This window comes from Ranitomeya variabilis, chromosome 2, assembly GCF_051348905.1.
Source record: "Ranitomeya variabilis isolate aRanVar5 chromosome 2, aRanVar5.hap1, whole genome shotgun sequence".
In the NCBI taxonomy this organism is placed as follows: domain Eukaryota; kingdom Metazoa; phylum Chordata; class Amphibia; order Anura; family Dendrobatidae; genus Ranitomeya; species Ranitomeya variabilis.
In genome coordinates, this window is record NC_135233.1 from 55075141 (window position 1) to 55095058 (window position 19918).

At 40.4% G+C, this 19918-nt stretch overlaps 1 protein-coding gene across 1 annotated transcript in view; it reads right to left on the reverse strand.

Annotated features, from left to right (window-relative positions):
* Window positions 1-6146: 6146 nt before the first annotated feature.
* KCNK12 (potassium two pore domain channel subfamily K member 12) overlaps window positions 6147-19918 on the reverse strand; it is a 168801-nt gene continuing 155029 nt past the window's right edge. The window contains exon 4 of the mRNA XM_077292241.1: window positions 6147-6675. Within this exon, the coding sequence (XP_077148356.1) occupies window positions 6624-6675 (52 nt within the window). The 3' untranslated portion in view covers window positions 6147-6623. The remainder of the gene's footprint in view (window positions 6676-19918) is intronic.

A 19918-nucleotide genomic window follows, 5' to 3' on the forward strand; every position in this document is an offset into this window, starting at 1 on the left:
CGTTGGTCGCTGGAGAGAGCTGTCTGTGTGACAGCTCCCCAGCGACCACACAGCGACTTACCAACGATCACGGCCAGGTCGTATCGCTGGTCGTGATCGTTGGTAAATCGCTTAGTGAGACGGGGCCTTTAGAGAGGGGGAACTTCCTCATTGGGGTCAGAAGAGCCCAGGTGGCTAGACAGTCCACAGGGGCTTAAGTGCCCAGGACAATAGCAGCTACCACGCAACATTCTTTTATTTAGAGGAAAAGCCCAGCCATCCATAGCATCGGGCCGGAACAGCAGAGGCCAGTAAAGCAGCAGGAAAGGAGAAAAACAGGACAGTGCGGGGGCACAGGTGGCCCTGGGATGTGGCAGCTTATAGCTTGGGCGAATGCCCTCAGTACCGGGATGAAGCGGTTGCTGGGGGAGATTCCAGAAACAGCAAGACTGAAACAGGAGGACGTTGGGTCACCACAAAGCACAGTACTGAAGGGCAGGTCACTCGCCAGGTGGCAACTAGCTTTGGAGATGGAAACTCTCTTGTCTGGTGCGAAACAAACTAAGGAAGGCCTAACCGTGGCAGGGCTGAATTGGGAGGACACTGAGAAACCGTGCGGTCCGACCCTGGTATGTGTTGTGTGACAGGAAGGAAGGTGCAGGGAAAGAAGAGGAGATGTGTAATGCGTATTCTGTTGTAAATGCTGTGAAGACTCTGGATGTGCTGCGTAAAGTTAACAGTAAAGTTGTTTATTTGAAAGTTGAAAAGGACTGTGTCTCAATCTTTATTACACCGACTGATGAGAACCTACAGCGAAACAGAGGTGATCCTGACGGCGCAGAGAGTGGAGCTACAGATACACAAAGTAATGGACCATGTTTTCATGTATTGGGAGACCAGGGCACAGTTACACCAGAGAGTTCGGCCATGACTACGGCCCTGGTCCAGCCCCTTACACAGCGATGACATCACAACTACATGACGTGACCGCTGCAGTCAGTCTCTGGGCTCAGTGATCATTCCAATTTAGTTGTCACAAAATCCCTGATCTCAGTAATTGGCTGCATTGAACACTTCCTGTAGTTTTGAAGTTATCTCTGCAACCATGTCAACAAAGATTGGGGGTCACAGTGGTGATCCAACTCTGGAGTGTCAGAGGGTAAATATGGCTTATTTTATTCTTATGCGGAGGATGCCTATAACACGAAAAAAAGTGGGCTCGTTCAGACGTGTGTACAATTGGTCCATGTGCTGTCTGTGTGTGCCGCAGACCGCGCACATAGAGCACAGGGACCCATTATTGTGGGTGTGCTAGTGCACATGGATGATTTTCCATACGGACTGATGGTCTGCATGAAAAAAAATTGCAACATGTACTACTTAGGTCTGTGCACAAGAGAGCCAGTCACGTTCATGATTTGAGATCACTAATGCCCCAATTTTTAATTTGGCTGCCTGTAAGGATTCTTAGCTTGGTCTTGTCTGAAAAATAATTGCATTGTTTATCAAGGTATCAAATATATAATATTTTTTTATATATATATATATATATATATATATATATATATATATATATATATATATATATATACAACTGCTATTGTTCTGAAATAAGAAAACTAACAGTAATCACTCCCTTGCCCAGCAATCCAGAACAGACCCTGCTACAGCACTCTTTGTTTAGATGCTGATGGCACGTAACCTCGTAGCTACTGATATTGTAGATGATTCTGAAGTGAAGTTGAATATTCCATATATTGGAGCAGTGTGAAAAGGAGCCGATGCATTACTGAGCATTGCAGGGCCTTTATTCTCGGAGTCAGTGGAAAACTCCTTTATATACTGAATTATTCAGATGTTGGCCTGGCTGCATTAAATATAGATGTTAGTGAAATACCAAAGAATTCTATAAATCTATATTTGGATTGCAGGACTGTTTTGTTATTACCTTACCTGTGACCCAGCAAAGCAACAGTAAAACTAAGTGTGGCCGTAGACATTCAGTAAATCTGGTAAAATGGAGATCAGTGATAATATTGCACCAAACCGAACTCCTTTTCAGATACACATCGCAGCAGGGACTAAACAGGAAAATAAAAATATATATATTTACCTGGTGTATTCCTGAATCTGGCATTGTCTTCTCTTTGTTCCTGCTCCTCTTCGTTCCTGAGATATGGTCCCCGCTTCTCTGTATATAAATCTAGTTGTGTTGGTCAACTGGATGTGGTCCTCATGAAGACGCTCACGTAGAAGAGGTGAAGGCCACACACACTTGGCTTTCAAGGATATCATTATATACAAGGGGCCATATCTCAGGAACAGTGAGGAGCAAGAAGAAATGATGAGCCGAGATCTCAATCTGTACATACTCAGCATCCGGTGGCCATTTTCCTGAAGCCCATCGTCGGGAAATCAAGGACTCACCTTACTGGGAAAACCCCTCCTTTTAGCCCGAAGCCCTTAGCATCGCCTCACTGGCTTCCTGCAGCAGCAACCCTGCCTCTTGTCACCCTACTTCAGTGCCGCTGCCCCCCCACCTCCCGGTAATTTTATTTTAAAATTTTTTCCTCTTTTCCACCCCAAAATTTGGGGCGCATCTTATAGTCTGGTGCGTCTTATAGCCTACAAAATATGGTATATGTATTACAGGTTTTGGTCCTTCCTTACAGACAGTACAGATATCCTGGATTCAAAATGGCCGCTCATGGAGGAGCATGTGACCAGACCTGTCCATCAGCATCCTCCAATTGAAAAAGACTGCTCATGGGAAAGGCGTTTCTGAATTTGTAGTCAGAAAGGGATTTTTTCGCCCTTAGATGAAAACAATTGGTTTCTTTCTCATAGGATTTTTGCCATCCTCTGGATCAACACTGCAGATGAATTGGTTAGGGCTGATGTCTTTGTTATAGTAAGACATATTAGAGCTAACATTACTGCCTAGCTCCTGAGTCTGTACAGTTACCATCTCTCAGATGTAATGCGCAGCTATCCCTACAACCCACGCCAGTTGTTCTAAGGTCATCGACTTCTGAAATCCAAATCAAAAACTGCTTTGAATACTCTTCCTACAGATTTCAATGGAAAATCCACTTTGTTGTTTATACCAAGAGTTTTTTTGAACTTTTTTTTTTAAGATGAGATTTTGGAAGGCTTGCTGTGGAAATAAAGAAAGGTACATCAATTCTTTGATATCGGTTACTCGAGCAGTCTGGTCCAAACTTGATATTGCCAAATCAAAAGGCTGTAACAAAAGCGTAAAAAAATGCTTCAAAAACCTCTTCAAAAATGTCTTTACAAAAAGAAACAAAACAGCTATCCTGAAGCGGATTCCTCTTGAAAACCACATCATATTTTTCCACCTCCCAAAAAAACTCTGGGTGAATAAACCCTAATATTGGGATTTCTGTTCAGATGTAACTATAATCAACCTACAAATTATTTAGACCACACAAAGAATTTACCGCATGCTATTATGAGGATATTATGATCTAATATCATTTATTGAAGAAACTCATTAAAATGACTCATACAATCCCATTTTTATATATATCGGATGAAGGACAGTTTTATGCCTTAGTCATGGCACCGAATAGTCTTGACGATGAGTAGACGTATCATCAGCCATAGATCTCAGCGAGGCACTTTGTTGGGGATGACTGATGTACACAAGAAATAGACGGGCCATAGAGCTGAGTTAGGTCACTTACTAGGAATCACAAATTCAAGCTTTCCCCGCCAAGTAGAAACACAAGGATTTACTTGATAACAAAGGGTTTCTCCTAAATGTAACCACTTGAAAATTGGGCCGTTTTTCCCTGTTCACGAACAGACACATTTCCATTTTTTTTTTCGCACATGCCTTTTTTAAGAGATCTAAAAGTTTTCCTTCTGCGTCTAATCAAATTATTTTTGACATTTTCTTGTGATATGTAGGGCCTTATTTTTATGGAACTGCTATATTCTTTATTCTATATATACACTCACCGGCCACTTTATTAGGTACACCATGCTAGTAACGGGTTGGACCCCCTTTTGCCTTCAGAACTGCCTCAATTCTTCGTGGCATAGATTCAACAAGGTGCTGGAAGCATTCCTCAGAGATTTTGGTCCATATTGACATGATGGCATCACACAGTTGCCGCAGATTTGTCGGCTGCACATCCCAAAGATGCTCCATACAAGGCAGGATTGATCCATGCTTTCATGTTGTTTACGCCAAATTCTGACTCTACCATCCGAATGTCGCAGCAGAAATCGAGACTCATCAGACCAAGCAACGTTTTTCCAATCTTCTACTGTCCAATTTCGATGAGCTTGTACAAATTGTAGCCTCAGTTTCCTGTTCTTAGCTGAAAGGAGTGGTACCCGGTGTGGTCTTCTGCTGCTGTAGCCCATCTGCCTCAAAGTTCGACGCACTGTGCGTTCAGAGATGCTCTTAGGCCTACCTTGGTTGTAACGGGTGGCGATTTGAGTCACTGTTGCCTTTCTATCAGCTCGAACCAGTCTGCCCATTCTCCTCTGACCTCTGGCATCAACAAGGCATTTCCGCCCACAGAACTGCCGCTCACTGGATTTTTTTTCTTTTTCGGACCATTCTCTGTAAACCCTAGAGATGGTTGTGCGTGAAAATCCCAGTAGATCAGCAGTTTCTGAAATACTCAGACCAGCCCTTCTGGCACCAACAACCATGCCACGTACAAAGGCACTCAAATCACCTTTCTTCCCCATACTGATGCTCGGTTTGAACTGCAGGAGATTGTCTTGACCATGTCTACATGCCTAAATGCACTGAGTTGCCGCCATGTGATTGGCTGATTAGAAATTAAGTGTTAACAAGAAGTTGGACAGGTGTACCTAATAAAGTGGCCAGTGAGTGTATATTAGGGCACAATGCAAAGATAAACATTTTAAAAAGTGTCCCCTTCCTGTTTCTGTACCAATTATTTTTTATATATATCGGACATGTGTTGTTGTTTTTTTTTTTGATGGGCGTTAGTCTAATAAGGGATTCTGATTGGCAGATTTTAATTATTTTCCTGCTTCTTTCATTTATTTTTTTTCTCTTAGTTCTCGCAATGTGCCTTGAAATACATAATAGAAAACCTTTTATGAGATATTAGAATATTTAAATACATTTATTTATATCTGATTTTCCCTGTAACCTGGGTCTGATATATTATCCCCAGTTACAGGGAAAATTCAACTCCGCAGTTGCTGCTGCTATTTCCCGACACCTGCCTATCATATGATCATTTGGTCCGGAGGACCTAATCTGTATATACAGTGCTTCTTCTGCACTGTGTATATAGTTATTGAGAAGGCGGAGATGGTAATATACCATTTCTTTCTCGTGCTATTCTTCATGTATTCACACAACAGCTTACTATGAAAAGTCACCTAAAAGGACAGGTATGCTTTAAATGGTCCCTGTTGTTTGAACAAACATAACTGCCTAAATTAATAGTACAAGAAAATTTAAGAAACTTTGTAATATACTGTATCATAGAAATTTCCTTCTGTATCCATGTCTTCTCCTCCCCTCCATGGAACTTGAACTTGCGGATCACTCTGAAAAAAAAATCTCAAATCTATCTTGCTTGACACCTCAACGACTACAGATCCTATTAAAGCCCATGGAGAAAGAAGGCGGAGGGAAGATCCAGAAGAGGCACTGGTTCAGGTACAGACACACAAATTGTATCCGCTCTTCCCTCCTTCTCCATAGGCTTCAGTGATTCAGTAATTTTTCTTACTTTGGAGCTGGATTCACAGCTACACTGCTAGGTCATGTTTAGTGCCTCCCATGCATGTCCTAGAGAAAGAAGAGCAGGAATCCCTATGTCTGTGTGTGCCGCGTATGGGAGACATTAGAGCAGCTAGTCCGCACCCACTATCTCAGAGTCAACTGAATATTGGGCATGCATGCGGAAGGGAAAACTGGTGACAAATGCAGGCTCCAAGTTCCTCATGCACCCATGAAAGCTTTGTCTGAAAAGTTATTTGAAACAATAGGTACCCTTTAAGTATATCTTAGCATTAACTGATGTCAAGTTAAAGCCATAGTAATTTGTTATAAATCTGTATAATACATTTACCATGAGCGAAAGTGCAAAATAAACTTAAGTCAGTAAAACAATACGCTTCTCTTTGTTTTGCTTTTTTTTATACAAATATCATTTTATCCTTTTATCTCTTTAAATAGCACTTTTACAGCAATATGTTGTAATCATGCACAAAATAAAACCAATTATATGTGGAAAGCATTCTCTTAGTTGCATATTCATTCCATCAAGCACTTTGTGAATAGCAAACACAACAAAATAATAGGATTTTTTTTTTTACAGTCAGATATCATAAATCCTATATGAACAAAATGAAGATGCCCATAAGAAAAAAAAAATATGTTTTTCCTTTTTTTTTTCCAAGTAAATATTATCTTTAAAAAAATGTACAAAAGAGCATTGCAGGTATTAAAAATGATATTTTGTGCTTTCGCATGCCATTAGTAAGATAAGGACCTGAAATCTAGAGTTCATGTCTTCTATACCGCTCTGCAATAGCTGTGTTCTCTGTGACATCTGTAGTTAGAGCAAAAAAAAAAAATAGAAATACATCAAATATTAAATTCAATAAAATTGCATTCAGTTTCGAGTAGTAGGAAGTCCAAAGCACTGGTTCTTGCTGCTTGAATACCTGTTACACAAAGAAATATTATTGTCGTTTCATATTTGGTAACCATTTCTTTTTTTTTATTTTTTATTAAATATTAAATATTTTTATTACATTGCAAACATAATTTATTTTATAGATTATTATTATTATTATATTTAAGGGTTTGTCCAAAATAAAATAAAATAAAAAACAAACAAAGCAAAAAATAAAATAAACAAAACATGACTGATTTTTTTTTCCACACCAGTTTATTGGTTGGGTCTAGTATTGCAGTGAATAAGACAGAGGCAATACCAGTAGGGAATGGAGGGTAGGAAACAGACTTATATTTTTAAATCCATATATCCCATACATTTTCTGCTTTTCTACATACTCATCAATGTGTTCCATACAGCATGCCAATCAAAAAAATTATGTCAGTCCTGCAAAATGATTTGATAAATAATAAAGATATTTCAGCATGTCATGCACACTGTTAACACATGCATGGAGTCACATCGTGGCACTCGGAGTTCCGCAGTTTGCCGCTGTATGACCCCTCTGTCGTCTCATCACTTATGTCATCTCGGTAGGATTCGTCCTTGGGAGTAATGATCTTATAGGACAATATCTTTGTGATCTCTGTATGAAATTGGTATAATATGGTAGTACTGTAGGGCCCCATAGAGACTCATGGACTCTGTAGAATTTGGGGGTTGTATTATGCCCCGTAATTCAGTTTTGTGCATCAGTCTGAGTGCGATTTAAAATTGAAAAAAGAGTTGATTGTTATACCCGCTGTATAGATCTGTATTCGGATAGCTCCCACTAGTGGTTGTCATAAGGAGAATGAAATCTATTATTTAAAGAAAATATGCCAGAACAATTTCCCATCCTATATTATTTGTATACGCATTTAGCTCTTTCAAAGTCAAATCCATTTATACCTTTACATGACCAATTTGTTCCTTAGAAATCAGCTTTTGGGATTAATATGCAAATGACTATGGTAGATCTGAAGCCTCTGTCACTCCAAATCTATTTCCTGCACAGCACTGCCTCCTCCTGTTTGATTGATGGCTCATTGGCCTGCAGTCACACTGCAAAGAGGCAGTCAGTCAAGCAGGAGGAAGCGGCACTGGGCTGGGAATAGAGCTGGAGTGACAGAGGCTTCAGATCTACCATAGCCCATTAGCCTCATTTACATATAAATTCCAACCCTGATTTCTCAGTAATGGAGGAACAGATTGGCCATGTAAAGGGATTGCTGAACTTGTCTTTGAAAGAGCTCAATGACAATATTTTTGTAATAACAAGAAACGTTGCAATTTAATGTTTATTATAAATCCTCTCTATTCTCAAGAATAGAGTTTTTAAAACTATAGATTATTGCTTGTTTCCTGTATGACCGGCCATGTCAGAGTTGCTAGTTTCCTAGGCAAGGAGTGCATATTTGCATGCTGTTTGCTCTTCAGCGTGCAGTCTGAGCTGTCAATCTTTAGGACAGCACTGCCCGTTGGTTAACAGGAAGTTAGGAGGCAGGGGAGCGGTGTACTCCTGAAGAAGGAAGATTAGCACATCCATTTGAATGCATGTATTTGAGGCTAAAATAATTTTTATTTTCGTTAGAAATGCACTGCATTGTTTGGCTTTTGATGGTTCCTCGTTCCCCTCCACATTCACCTTTGATGTGGACTGTGGTCGTAAAGCAGATGAGAGAAGCTCAGGAAAAGAAAGATAAAAGAATTACAAATTCTGGATTAGAATGAGACCATTATACAAGCTCATTGATCTCTCAGATAACTCATTCTGCAGCCAGCAAAAGGTGCAACGCTTTTAATGAAACCAATTTATAGAAATGGTCTTTAGCCCCAAGTATAGGCATTTAAAAAAAATTGTGTCTACAACAAATTGTGAAAAATTAGAAAAAAAATGTGTCTACAAAAGATGGTCAACCTGTTTAGAGTGTTTTTCTTTCTTTTGCTTTTTTTCCTGGTGCTTCAAAGATGATGTTTCACCAGTTTTAGCCTTTTAAACTGACCACATCATGGAATAGTGGCTGCAGAGCTGAATAAAACATCTTCTTTATTTTTTAATGTCTCCCCTCCTTTGCAGAGATATTGGCTTTTAAGTTTTGGGTTATAATTCATGATAAGTCCATGGGAATGTTACTAAAGAATTGTCTCTGGAGTCATGCACTTTTTCCCCTGCATGGTATTGACCAATCATATGCAGCAAAAAACCATGCCCCCCGAAAAACCATGCCCCCCAAGAACATGCTTTCTCCTGTAAGACATAATGATAGACAGGGCTTTTCTCAACCTTGATCCCTGCGGTTATTGTGTAGTGATACAGCACAGATTAATATGATTACAAACACTTACAGCTTTCATCTCAGGGAAGTCTGTGTGGGGGTAGGGGAAATACAACAGAGCTCAGTGTGATTACAAACACCTGTAAATCTGCTCTCACAGTATTGTGGGGGAGAGTTAGATATGACAGCACTATCAGAGGAGAGCTGCTGACCTGTTTGCAATGACACATAGCTCAGCTGTACTCCCTGTTCATTCACACTGACTGCTCTGAGATGAGATGTGGAGGTGTTTGTAATCACACTGCTCTATACTACACGTTTGTCACGATGTGACACGACCTCACGATTGGTCGGTCACCAGACAGCGCAACACACCAGGGGACACCAGGGAAATTTTAACAACGGTAGGCCCTGTCGGTAGGGAAACGGGGAATGGACACCTCCTGCACTCACCTGAGGATGTGCCCTGCTCTTACTAACGTCCCTATGTGGGTTCTTTCAACCCATCACCGACCAGGATACCTAAACTCTCACTTGCCCTGCTCCTATCCCTAAGTAGGGAATTAGCACGTGAGAACACCGGTCCCACCGCTGCACTAAGACAACACAAGGTAAGGTAAGACAGACACTGAAAGGAACAGGGTACTAAAAATACCACACTTAGCTTTCTGCGGCAAAGCACAGCAAAGCAAGATAACGACACCAGATCTATTGAATACAGTGGTAGAACCACTGCTCCCAGAAAGCTCCTTCTCTCAGCATGGTCGCTGCAGAAAGAACTAACACCGACAGTCAGCTGGTGCATCAGGTGACCTTTTAAAGGATGTGGGAGTGGTCACCACCGACAACAGCTGACCCAGCAACAATGCAATTACACCAGCAGACCACCAGGGGAAAAAACACTGACATTAACCCCCGATGGCCTGAAAGGAAAAAAGTTTTAATCTGCCACAGATCCAAAAATGGATCATGACAACATAAGCTCCAGGGTGGTGGGCAGACATATTATTGGTGCAACCTGTGCAGCTATGCAGAGACTGAAGAGGTAAGGAGGCACACATGCACCTGCAAAGTAGATGCAACTGTGCTGAGCTATTTGACTGCAAAGGGTCCATATATTATTCTTGCACAGGGTCCCTCTTCTGTCTGCATCTGCTCTTGCTGTAGAGATCAGGGCTGAGTGCACGGCTGCCTGTCATTATTTGGCACGCAGGAGAAAGCATGTTCTTCTGACCTTCTGGAGGGTGGTTTTTTTTTTCTCCTGCATGACACCTCCTACTTAGTCAACGTCATGCCAGGGAAAAAGTATATGCCCCTACAAACACATTTCTGGTAACGCCCAGTTGGACTTATCCTACTGTAGTTCTCCCCCATTTGTGAGTCATTCAGCTGATTGGTAGAGTGTCAGGAGTTCGGATCCCAACTGATTGATTATTGATAACACATCCCAAAGAAATATCTTTAATATTAGCTCCTAAACAACCTGTGATGTACATGGTGGGGTGTATATAGAGGACATAGGAGCAGCTTCATACCAGACAGATGCCAACTGCTGTTAACCATTTACATGCTGCTGTCAGTCACTGTGGAGTGTGCGTGTGTATTTTTTCTAAAAAGAAACTCATGATCCAACATACTCTTTAAGTTTAAGTACATAATGCAACTATTGACTTCCAGCATGCTCTAAGTGTATTGGAAATAAATAGCATGAGACTAAAACATGAGTGAATAAATGAAATAATTATTGAGGCCTTCTAAAATGGTTCAGGGAAAGTTGACCTGACGTGTCCCTGCCTCTGACTTAATCAAAGATTATTGAATAGAAGATGTGTATTATAAATCTTTATGACAAGCCACAAATAAAATTAATTTCCTTTTACGCTGCTGCTTTCTAAAGCTAATGAGATGCTGCATTTGTCTTATATCAACATTTTTCCTGGTTCATATGCCTTAAATGAATATGTTAATGGGAACGATATTACATGCGATCCATTCATCAAGCACCCGACTTCATCATAATGCTTTTATCTCCTCTCCGTGACACAAGCGATAACATTAGTCTTTCAAGAGCTGTTGAAGAAAGCTGACGAAAATGGAAAATGGTCCGGAGTAAAAGTAACTCTAAGCTTTCCAAATGACCGCAGTAGAATACTGAACAGGGCTCGGAACAGGAACACATTTTATCAATGTATCTTAAGTCAATCTGAGAACACTTTTCTGGTACGTTGTGTTTTTTTTATTGCTTTATTGGTAAAATATAAAGCTGGCCATACACCTTCAGAAGCTAATGGATGACATCTTTTTCAGCTGACAGCTTAAGATCCAACTAAATATATAGATGGATGCTCGGCTTGGCTGAGAGTGCATGTGTTTTCCATGGTGAGAGAAAAATAATCTACTGACAAAGTAACAGGTATGTTGAAAGGAACAAGAAGCAGGTTGTTAGGTTGGAATGGGGAGTTTTATTTGGATAGATGCTTACCCATGGGTAGTGTGACTTCTTGTTCTTTGTTTGAAACAGTTCGTTTTTGGAATGGACGGTAAAAGACGTTTTTTGCGTTACAATCTGTCATTCATTACCTAGATGATCTTTTGAGCTGTGAATTCTTTCAGGGTTCCATTAGTGAAAGAAAAAATGGGCCCTTGTACTGAGTTAAGTCTGTGTATACTTATTGATTCATTGCAGAATGTCAGTTGCCCGAGGATAAATTGTCCTCGTTAAGACAAGAAATTGACAGAATGCACAGATTGCGTAAAGTGACATTGAAGGAGTTGCAATCCCTGTTAGGGAGGTTACATTTTGCTTGTAGGATAATGCCTACGGGCACAATTTTTGGTCTAAGATTGGCAAGGTGACGGCAGGTGTTAGTGCTCTGCATCATTATATTAGTTTAAACAAGGAGCATTAGGAATATTTGTTAATCTGGAAAATATTCTTGAAAAGTTGAACAGGAGGTTGTTAATTCAGAACGAGGTAGTTGATAGTGACATTTATATAGATGCGGCAGGTGGTGCCTGTTTTGGCGCTTATTGTAAGGGGCAGTGGAGTGCTGGCGATTGGCTGGGATCCTGGAAGGAACATGGTTTTCTCAGGAATCTGACTTTATTTGAGTTGTTTCAAATAGTTGCTGCAGTTTCAATATGGAGGGAAGATTTCGGAAACCGTAAGGTTAGATTTCATTGTGACAATTTGAGTGTTGTTTTAATTATTAATATCAGTTTAATCTTTGCCGGTAATACGGCTGGTTATATGGAACTATATCTGCTTTGTCTTGAGTTAAATGCATGGGTCTTGACTGTGCATGTTCCTGAGGTCCAAAACTTCACTGCAGACTCATTATCTCATTTCCAGTGGGATCGTTTCCGTATGTAGGCACCAGAAGCGGAGACCTTTGGACTGGAATGTCCTTTGCATCTATGAAAGCTGGTGCTAGAGGAGCGGGATGACTGATTTGCAATTTGATTTTGTTTCAGACATAGGCTTTGTATGAGGCAGTGTGGTGAGTATGGCACAGCTGGCTGACTTATTGGGTAATGTGCCGTAATATCAGAAATTCATAGGATGTTGGCAGTTTTGTTTTTGGTGGTCAGAGCGGTGGATTTGGGTTGGCCGGTAGCGAAGATTAATGCGTTGCAGGTCTTGCCTTCAGTTTTAAGTTGCAGGGAATTAGCAATGTAACAAAAGTCTCCCTTGGTTAGGCAGGCTTTAAAAGATTTCATAGGGGGATGGGGGTGAAGGACCAGAGAAGGCCAATATATTTCAAGATTTTGGAAAGGTTAGGAGGAGCACTAGATCATATTTGCAGTGCTACGTTTGCACTGGCACTTTTCAGATTGGCTTTTTCCATGGCTTTTATTGGGGCTTTGAGAGTAGGCGATTTAGTTGCTCTTAGTAAAAGGAAGCCTGGGGATTTGTGTGCCAAAGATATTAGTTGTTGGTCTGGGTTGTTGTGCTTTGGGTTCGGAGATCAAAAACTGATCAGTTAGAATAGGGGAGGTGGGTAGTGTTAGGAATGGTTGACCGTCATTGATGTGTCCTAAAATGTGTTTGGTGAATTACTGTCAGGTTTGGTTAGGCAGAGTTGGCTCGCTTCACTGTCACGCTGATGGTTTTTATTTATCCCATTTCCAGTTTTCAGCAGTTTTGAGATGGGGTTTACAGGAACTGGGCCTTGATTTATCTGTTTATGGATCACATTCATTTTGAAGTGGTGCTATTACAGAGTCAGGAAATAGAGGTTTGGGCCCGGAGGTTATTATATGATTCATAAGCTGGAGCTCGAACAGTTATTTGTCCAATAAGGAGTAAATTGGAAACGTGCTAATAAATTTGTTTGCTTAAATGCTTATTTTTGTTTTATAATTGTTCTTTACAGGTGGTGTTCCCTTGCTTACATGGATTTTTGGACATTTGTTTGTGCATTGTGGGGCTCTGCGTGCTGACCTCAGGTCAGACAGTAGGCAACTAGGTTTTGGCAGAGAACAAGTGGTTAAGATTTAGAGGGATGGCATGGAGTAGGGTCTTACCGGAATTGCAAAAAGCAGCTGGCTGGGATAGGATGCTAGAGATTTTGCTGTTGCATATGGGTGGGAATGATTTGGGGGCAAGGCCAGTTAGGGAAATAATGTGGGATATTTGTTTTGATCTGTTGAGATTGTGGACATTTTCTCCAGGTATTTTCACAATCTGGTCGGATATCATCCCAAAGAAGAAATGGAGGTTTGCGCAATCCAAAAAATTAATAGGGCTAGGGTGAATAGGGCAATTGCCACTTTTGTGTTGAGGAACGGGGGTATTAGTGTGAGGCATCATGAATTGGAATCCGGGGATGGAATTTTTTGACTAAATGATGGCACACATTTGAATGCCATAGGGATCGATTTGTGGGCACTTGCTTTTTAAGAAGGAATTGGAAGACCTGAAGTCTGAGGTGTCTAGGCTGTTCGTGGTGGCTGGAGATCCTTGGAGTTGGTATATTTTTGGTAGTGGAAGGAGTTATATGAATAATTCCCTTTCAGTATAAAATGGAGTAAGGGTGGATCTGGCATTTGGTCAGGCTCTGGACAAGGTTTGACCCTGGGAGCTTGTGGTGTAAGCTACCACATACTGTGGTAGTATGGTGCCCGCTAGTTTTACAGCTGAGGGTAAAATGGTAGTTTGGTAATTTTAAGTATGTGGTGCCAAATCTCTTAGCTTCAAGACCCCCCAGTATACGCAATACCCCCGGTATTGTTAATCCTTATCTTTTCTATGCTCCCTCCTTCCCCTGCCATTGACTTTTGCCAGTGTCCTATGACTCAAATAGGGAAAAGAGACTTCCTGTTTCTACATATAGTTTAGAAGGATTCAGCTAGTCAGTTATTAATCACGTGATTGGAGTCAATGTAAGGCGGTCATTTAGGAGTGCTGAGGAGGCAGCCCCAGGGATAAGGGAAGTGCTGGGAACCGCCGCAGCTCCAGCCGAAAACCTCCAAAGGAGGATAGACACAGGGTTAAAGGTAGAAATCAGTCACAGGAGTGCTGAAAGGAGACACTGACCCTGGATAAAGTTTTGCCACAACGCGTTTCAACGGACATGCCGTCTTCATCAGGTGGAAGTTTTTTTCATCTGATGAAGACGGCATGTCCGTTGAAACGCGTTGTGGCTAAACTTTATCCAGTGTCAGGGTCTCCTTTCAGCGCACCTGTCACCGATTTCTACCTTCAACCCATTAATCACGTGATGTCATAGACTAATGGAAAAGAGAAGAATTAGCTGGGTAGAAAGGCAAAATGTGCAATTGTAAGTACACAGTGCTATATAAATATGATGACTGCAGTATATTAAGAGAATACAAATTTTAATGGAAGTGCTTCTTTAAAGAGACCTTGGGTCTGATCATATAGAAATAATCAATTACAACTGCTGTCAATTTTGTGAAGGTGACCCCCATTTTTCACAGATCAGAATTTTCATCTCTATATTACATATTTCTGAAAATTAATACTATAGAAAAAAAAATCTTTCTTTCATGGCACATGATAGAGAATTATTCCTTTGATATTTCTTTTCTGCAGCTGCACAGGAAAATGTTATTTTTACCAAAATTAATTACAGAGTTGTGTTTTTATGATAAAGCGATTGTGCTGACATGAACGTTACAAAGCGAATGTGACAAACATGTCATATATAGTTTGCAGATCTTAAGTAGGAGGGAATCACATAACGATCAACAGCAGCCTCTAATGGAAGCTAAAAATCCCCGGCTTATTTCTGAATTAATGCTATTTTATTTTTCCCTTACAGAGATAACATGTAGGAAACTGTTTACATGGTTTCTGTTACAGACTGTCAGATAATTACTCGGTTCTAATGAGTAGCAGCAACTGCTGTCTTTATGTGCTTTTTTGGGTCTTTGGCTGGGAAGCCAATTAGAAAGATGACCCAGGTCGGTGATTTGAGATCGTGAGTTGCTAAATCGCAACTAATAGACTTTAAATCCTCCACACTTTTTAATAGAACGACTTGAAAATTATCCAGTGCCCCAAGGGACCATTCTAATATAGATGCAGTGGAATTGCGTGTGGGGGCACAGGGGTGGTGGTCTGGGGAAAAAAATTCTTAATAGTGCAAAATTGTTAAAAAGAAAGAAATGAAAAAGAAAATAGCAGTGGCTTTCCTAGAGCCTAAGATCCGGGGAAGTACATATGCTCCCGACTTTCAACAATTGCCCTGGATTTCCGAGTCTGCGGCCATTTTGAACTGTATCAGCTTTAATATGATACCGGTTCAGTCGGATCCTGTTGTAGAGCATGGAGCTATAGGCGTTCTGCCCCAACACCCTCTGCCCGATAGCACACAGGATGCCGTTGGCTTAAGGCCAACAAAATGGCGTTGCACCACCCTTATTGGCCAATTTTGAGTGCGTGGAAGGAAAACACTCAATCATTTGGATTAGGTGAGTGTAAAGCTAATTTTTTTCTGTGGGGTAGCACAAGGGTTGCAGGATTACTTTTAGAGGGGACAATCTGGAGGCATCATTACTTTTTAAGAATACCTTAACAGGGCATTCCTATTTACTAAACAAAGGCACACAGTTGGCATTGCTTGAATTGGGCATTTGAAGGGCATTATTTGCTTTAAGGTGGCATTATTACCATTTTAGAGGGCGCAATAATTGTCTAGCCTTGGGCATTGACACCGACATTAAACTACGTGTACAAAACGTGAGTTAAGCTACCATTAATATATGAAAGTCAGGTAAAAATATATTCACACTGCCACTTTATTATAATATTGCTTGTGGCTGCATTGTCTATATTTGTGCCAAGTTTATAAAAAAATCATAAAGTGTTTCATAAATTTGGCACCTTATTACATGTAACACTTCTGTCTATAACTTTCTCCAGTTTTTTTTCTTCATTCCCCTGCTGGAGTGAAAATTGCATTTTTTATGCCATTTAAAAAAAAAAAAAAAAAAGTTGCATCCCACCCTACTTTTTTCTTTACCAATGTTTGGCAACTGAAGCATAAAAGAGCAAAATGGAGCCATTTTTTTCTCAAATACAATATGCAATATTATTGTGACTTTTTGTCATCAGAAAACTGCTGAAAAATCCTTGAATTATCCCCCTAATAATGCCACTCTATAGGAGGAATTTATGAAGAGTTTTTCTCCAAGCTCATCTTGTAAAAACGTTGCAAATTTGCAACTTTTTGTGATTTGATGCTGCTTTTGCCACTTTTAGTAAAATGTTTAATCCGTGCATGGTTTGCTATGTAAATAAGGCTTAAGCCAAATTTATGAATTGTGACTTTTTAAAAGTGACCCTAGTGGAGGGAGGAGTAAAAAGTGAGAAATCAGCTGTAGGCAGAAGTCATATCTAACGATGAGCCAGATTAACAAATATGGTGAGACACTTTAATAAATTTGGAGCAGATAACGGTAACACAGCCAGGAGCAAAACTGACTTCACACCTTCCTCTCCTGATAAATTGTTCCACTGCCTCTCATCATAAGTGAAGTGGCTGTTAAATGACAGCGGCTTCTGTTGGAGCTGACATCGTCCCCAAGCTACCTTGATTTCTTTTACCGTGTAATTTCTCTATGAATTTGAGGTTGATGAAGGAAAATTTCAAAGGAAAAATAAATAGGGCCATTGCTGGTGCGGAAGATCTGGGAAAATACATAGATCCTTGATTTATGGCTGGATGTCCCAGATCTCTAGGTAAGCTGCAAGTGCGGAGTGCACTGTGTAGGTGTCATAATGTGTGGGAGGGCCACTTTTGAGGTATCATAATGAGTGTGGCGGGGTGTCATACTGTGTCGTGGCTCATAAAGTGGAGTATCATACTATGTGAGGGGACTAAGAGACTTCACTAACGGATCTATTTTCTGTATGGCCGCATAAAAAGGTACTGTGCGCAACCTCCGATCCTCACAAGATCTCCGTCTCTACTCCCCTCTTATCTTCTCTTCCCACAATCACATACAAGACTTCACCCGTGCATCACCTCTACTCTGGAACCCTCTACCACAACACATCAGACTCGTGCCTACCGTGGAAACCTTCACAAGAAACCTGAAGACCTAACTCTTCTGACAAGCCTACAACCTGCAGTGACCCTCATTCCACCATAATGCTGCACCACCAGCTCTTCCCTCACCTATTGTATCCTCTCCCATAGCTCGTAGACTGTGAGCCCTCACGGGCAGGGTCCTCTCTTCTCCTGTACCAGACTGTGACTTGTATTTAAGATTATTGCACTTGTTTTTTATGATGTATACCCCTTTTCACTTGTAAAACGCCATGGAATAAATTATGCTATAATAATAAATAATAATAATATTTAGGTTCACCTTGACGTGGTTGAATAGCTTTTGTGCCCCTTTGATCAAAAACGCTAAGTACCTTACGTTTTTAACATTTACAGCAATATTGGAGTTCATGTACTCATTAATCGCAGTGTGCTGCTGCATGCTGTATGTAAATGTAGAATTAAGGAAATCAGGATCCAGCTAAATCTCCACTTATAATGAGATTAGGATAAATGTTCCTGCTTTATTCAGGAAATAGTGGCTCTTTTGTCTTAAAGCTGTTAGGTAATGCAGCATTCACTTGAAGGTGGTTGACCTGAAACCCTGAAACATCAGTCAATGAGCAAGAAACGGCACAGTTTTTAGAAAATAGCAAATATTGCAAAAACTACAAAACACTTTGAGTTACTATTACCAAGAGTGTTCTGTATATGTATTGGTCTTTTTCAGTTTTGCTATGGAGATATCCTCTATCAAATTAGGTATTTTATAAATAGCTTTAAAGCTATAAATGAATGATTAAATTGAACATGAACTATGGGCGCCCTCATTGTTTGTTACTCTGCAACCTCTTTTGCATGATCCTTAAACCAAAAGTCTTGTACAAATCCTGATCAGTTCCATTTTTGGCTAAAGGGTTGGTGACTTAGGGGGGCGATTCATTAAAGGGCTTACTTGCCATTCCCAGTCGGCTATACCAATATGGGGATAGTTCACCGAATTGTTCTTTAGGACTGGTGTGAGCTAGGCCATTCTTAATGACACCACTTAGTGATTATTTTTTGTCTAACCACAAAAAGTGTAGAGGGGGAGGTTCCTGCTGCAGTTAGCTCTGTGAGGCTAAGTTCACACGGGAGTATAATTTTTTTTCCCATTTTTACACAGAAAAATCCGATGGCAATACAAATAATCTATCTACGATCAGATTTTTTTTTGGACACCTATTGACTTGAATAGGTGAGTCTCATCCAAAATATGGAAAACACTAGAGCATGCCACAGACATTCATTTTGTGTGAAAAAAGTCACCTAAACAGCCCAAATAAATAACATTTGGTCCATGTGAGGTCAGTTTTTTTTCATGGACAGCGCTTGGACTGAAAATTTGGTTGTGTGAACGTAGCCTAATAACTAGAAAAAAGAAGGTTTGGAGGAGGATAGACCCACTGAGAAGACTTCTTTATATACTTTTCAGTTTTAATTGAAATATGGTACACATTTGGATCAAAGCAATAGAGAATATGAAGGGCAGTAAGAAGGGCTGGGATAAATGGTGTATTTTTTCAACATTTTTTGTATTTAGGGTACACGAACGATCAGTAATAGTAATGTTTTGGACGCGGTGTATTTTTGCTGTGTCCAAAACACTGCGTTCTACATTATGCACTTGTGTTTTGGAACTATGCGGATTTACAGCATGTAATGACTAATGTCTATTTAGGGAAAGTACGCAGAGGAGACAAGCGTCTCCACTACAGAAAATTAACATACTGTGGCCGGCAAAGCCCGCACCGCAGTTCAGTTTACGCAGTATCAAAAAGCAGCACAGTGGGCATGGGATTTCTATAAATCCACTGTGCTTGTCATATAGAATGCAACGTTTTGGACCCTTTGTAAATATGCTTCATCCAAACCGCTGCTATTCCTGATTGTGGACACGTACCTTTAGTGTTACTAAAAAAATATATATAGTTTATCTCGCTGCAATTACATTCTCAAGCCAAGATCTCTGGGACTGCTCCAAGTGGATGTGCACGAACTATGGTGCTTACAGTACCCATAAGATAGGCACTTCTTTAATAATTAGCATTGTCCCCCATCTCATTTCTCAGACACGAATTCCCATGCGTCTCTAGTGTAAAGCTCCGTGAATGAGGCATTTCAGGTTGCAATACTTGAGGAGCCAGTCTCGAATATACCTTGTGGTCAATCCAACACTAGACCCATACACCCTTACAAGTTTAAAGACATACTTCATGACGTAAGGCACTTTTATATCTTAACTCATTGTGTAATATAAGAAATAGTGACTAATGCAAAAATCCAGAAGGTACAATGTAAACTAAATGATTAATGGCAAATATTGAATATTCAAAGGAAATGATTGATACTTGTGGACCAAAGATTAGCCACTCAATGTCCCTACCAGTCCATAGAGTGCGTTGATACACAT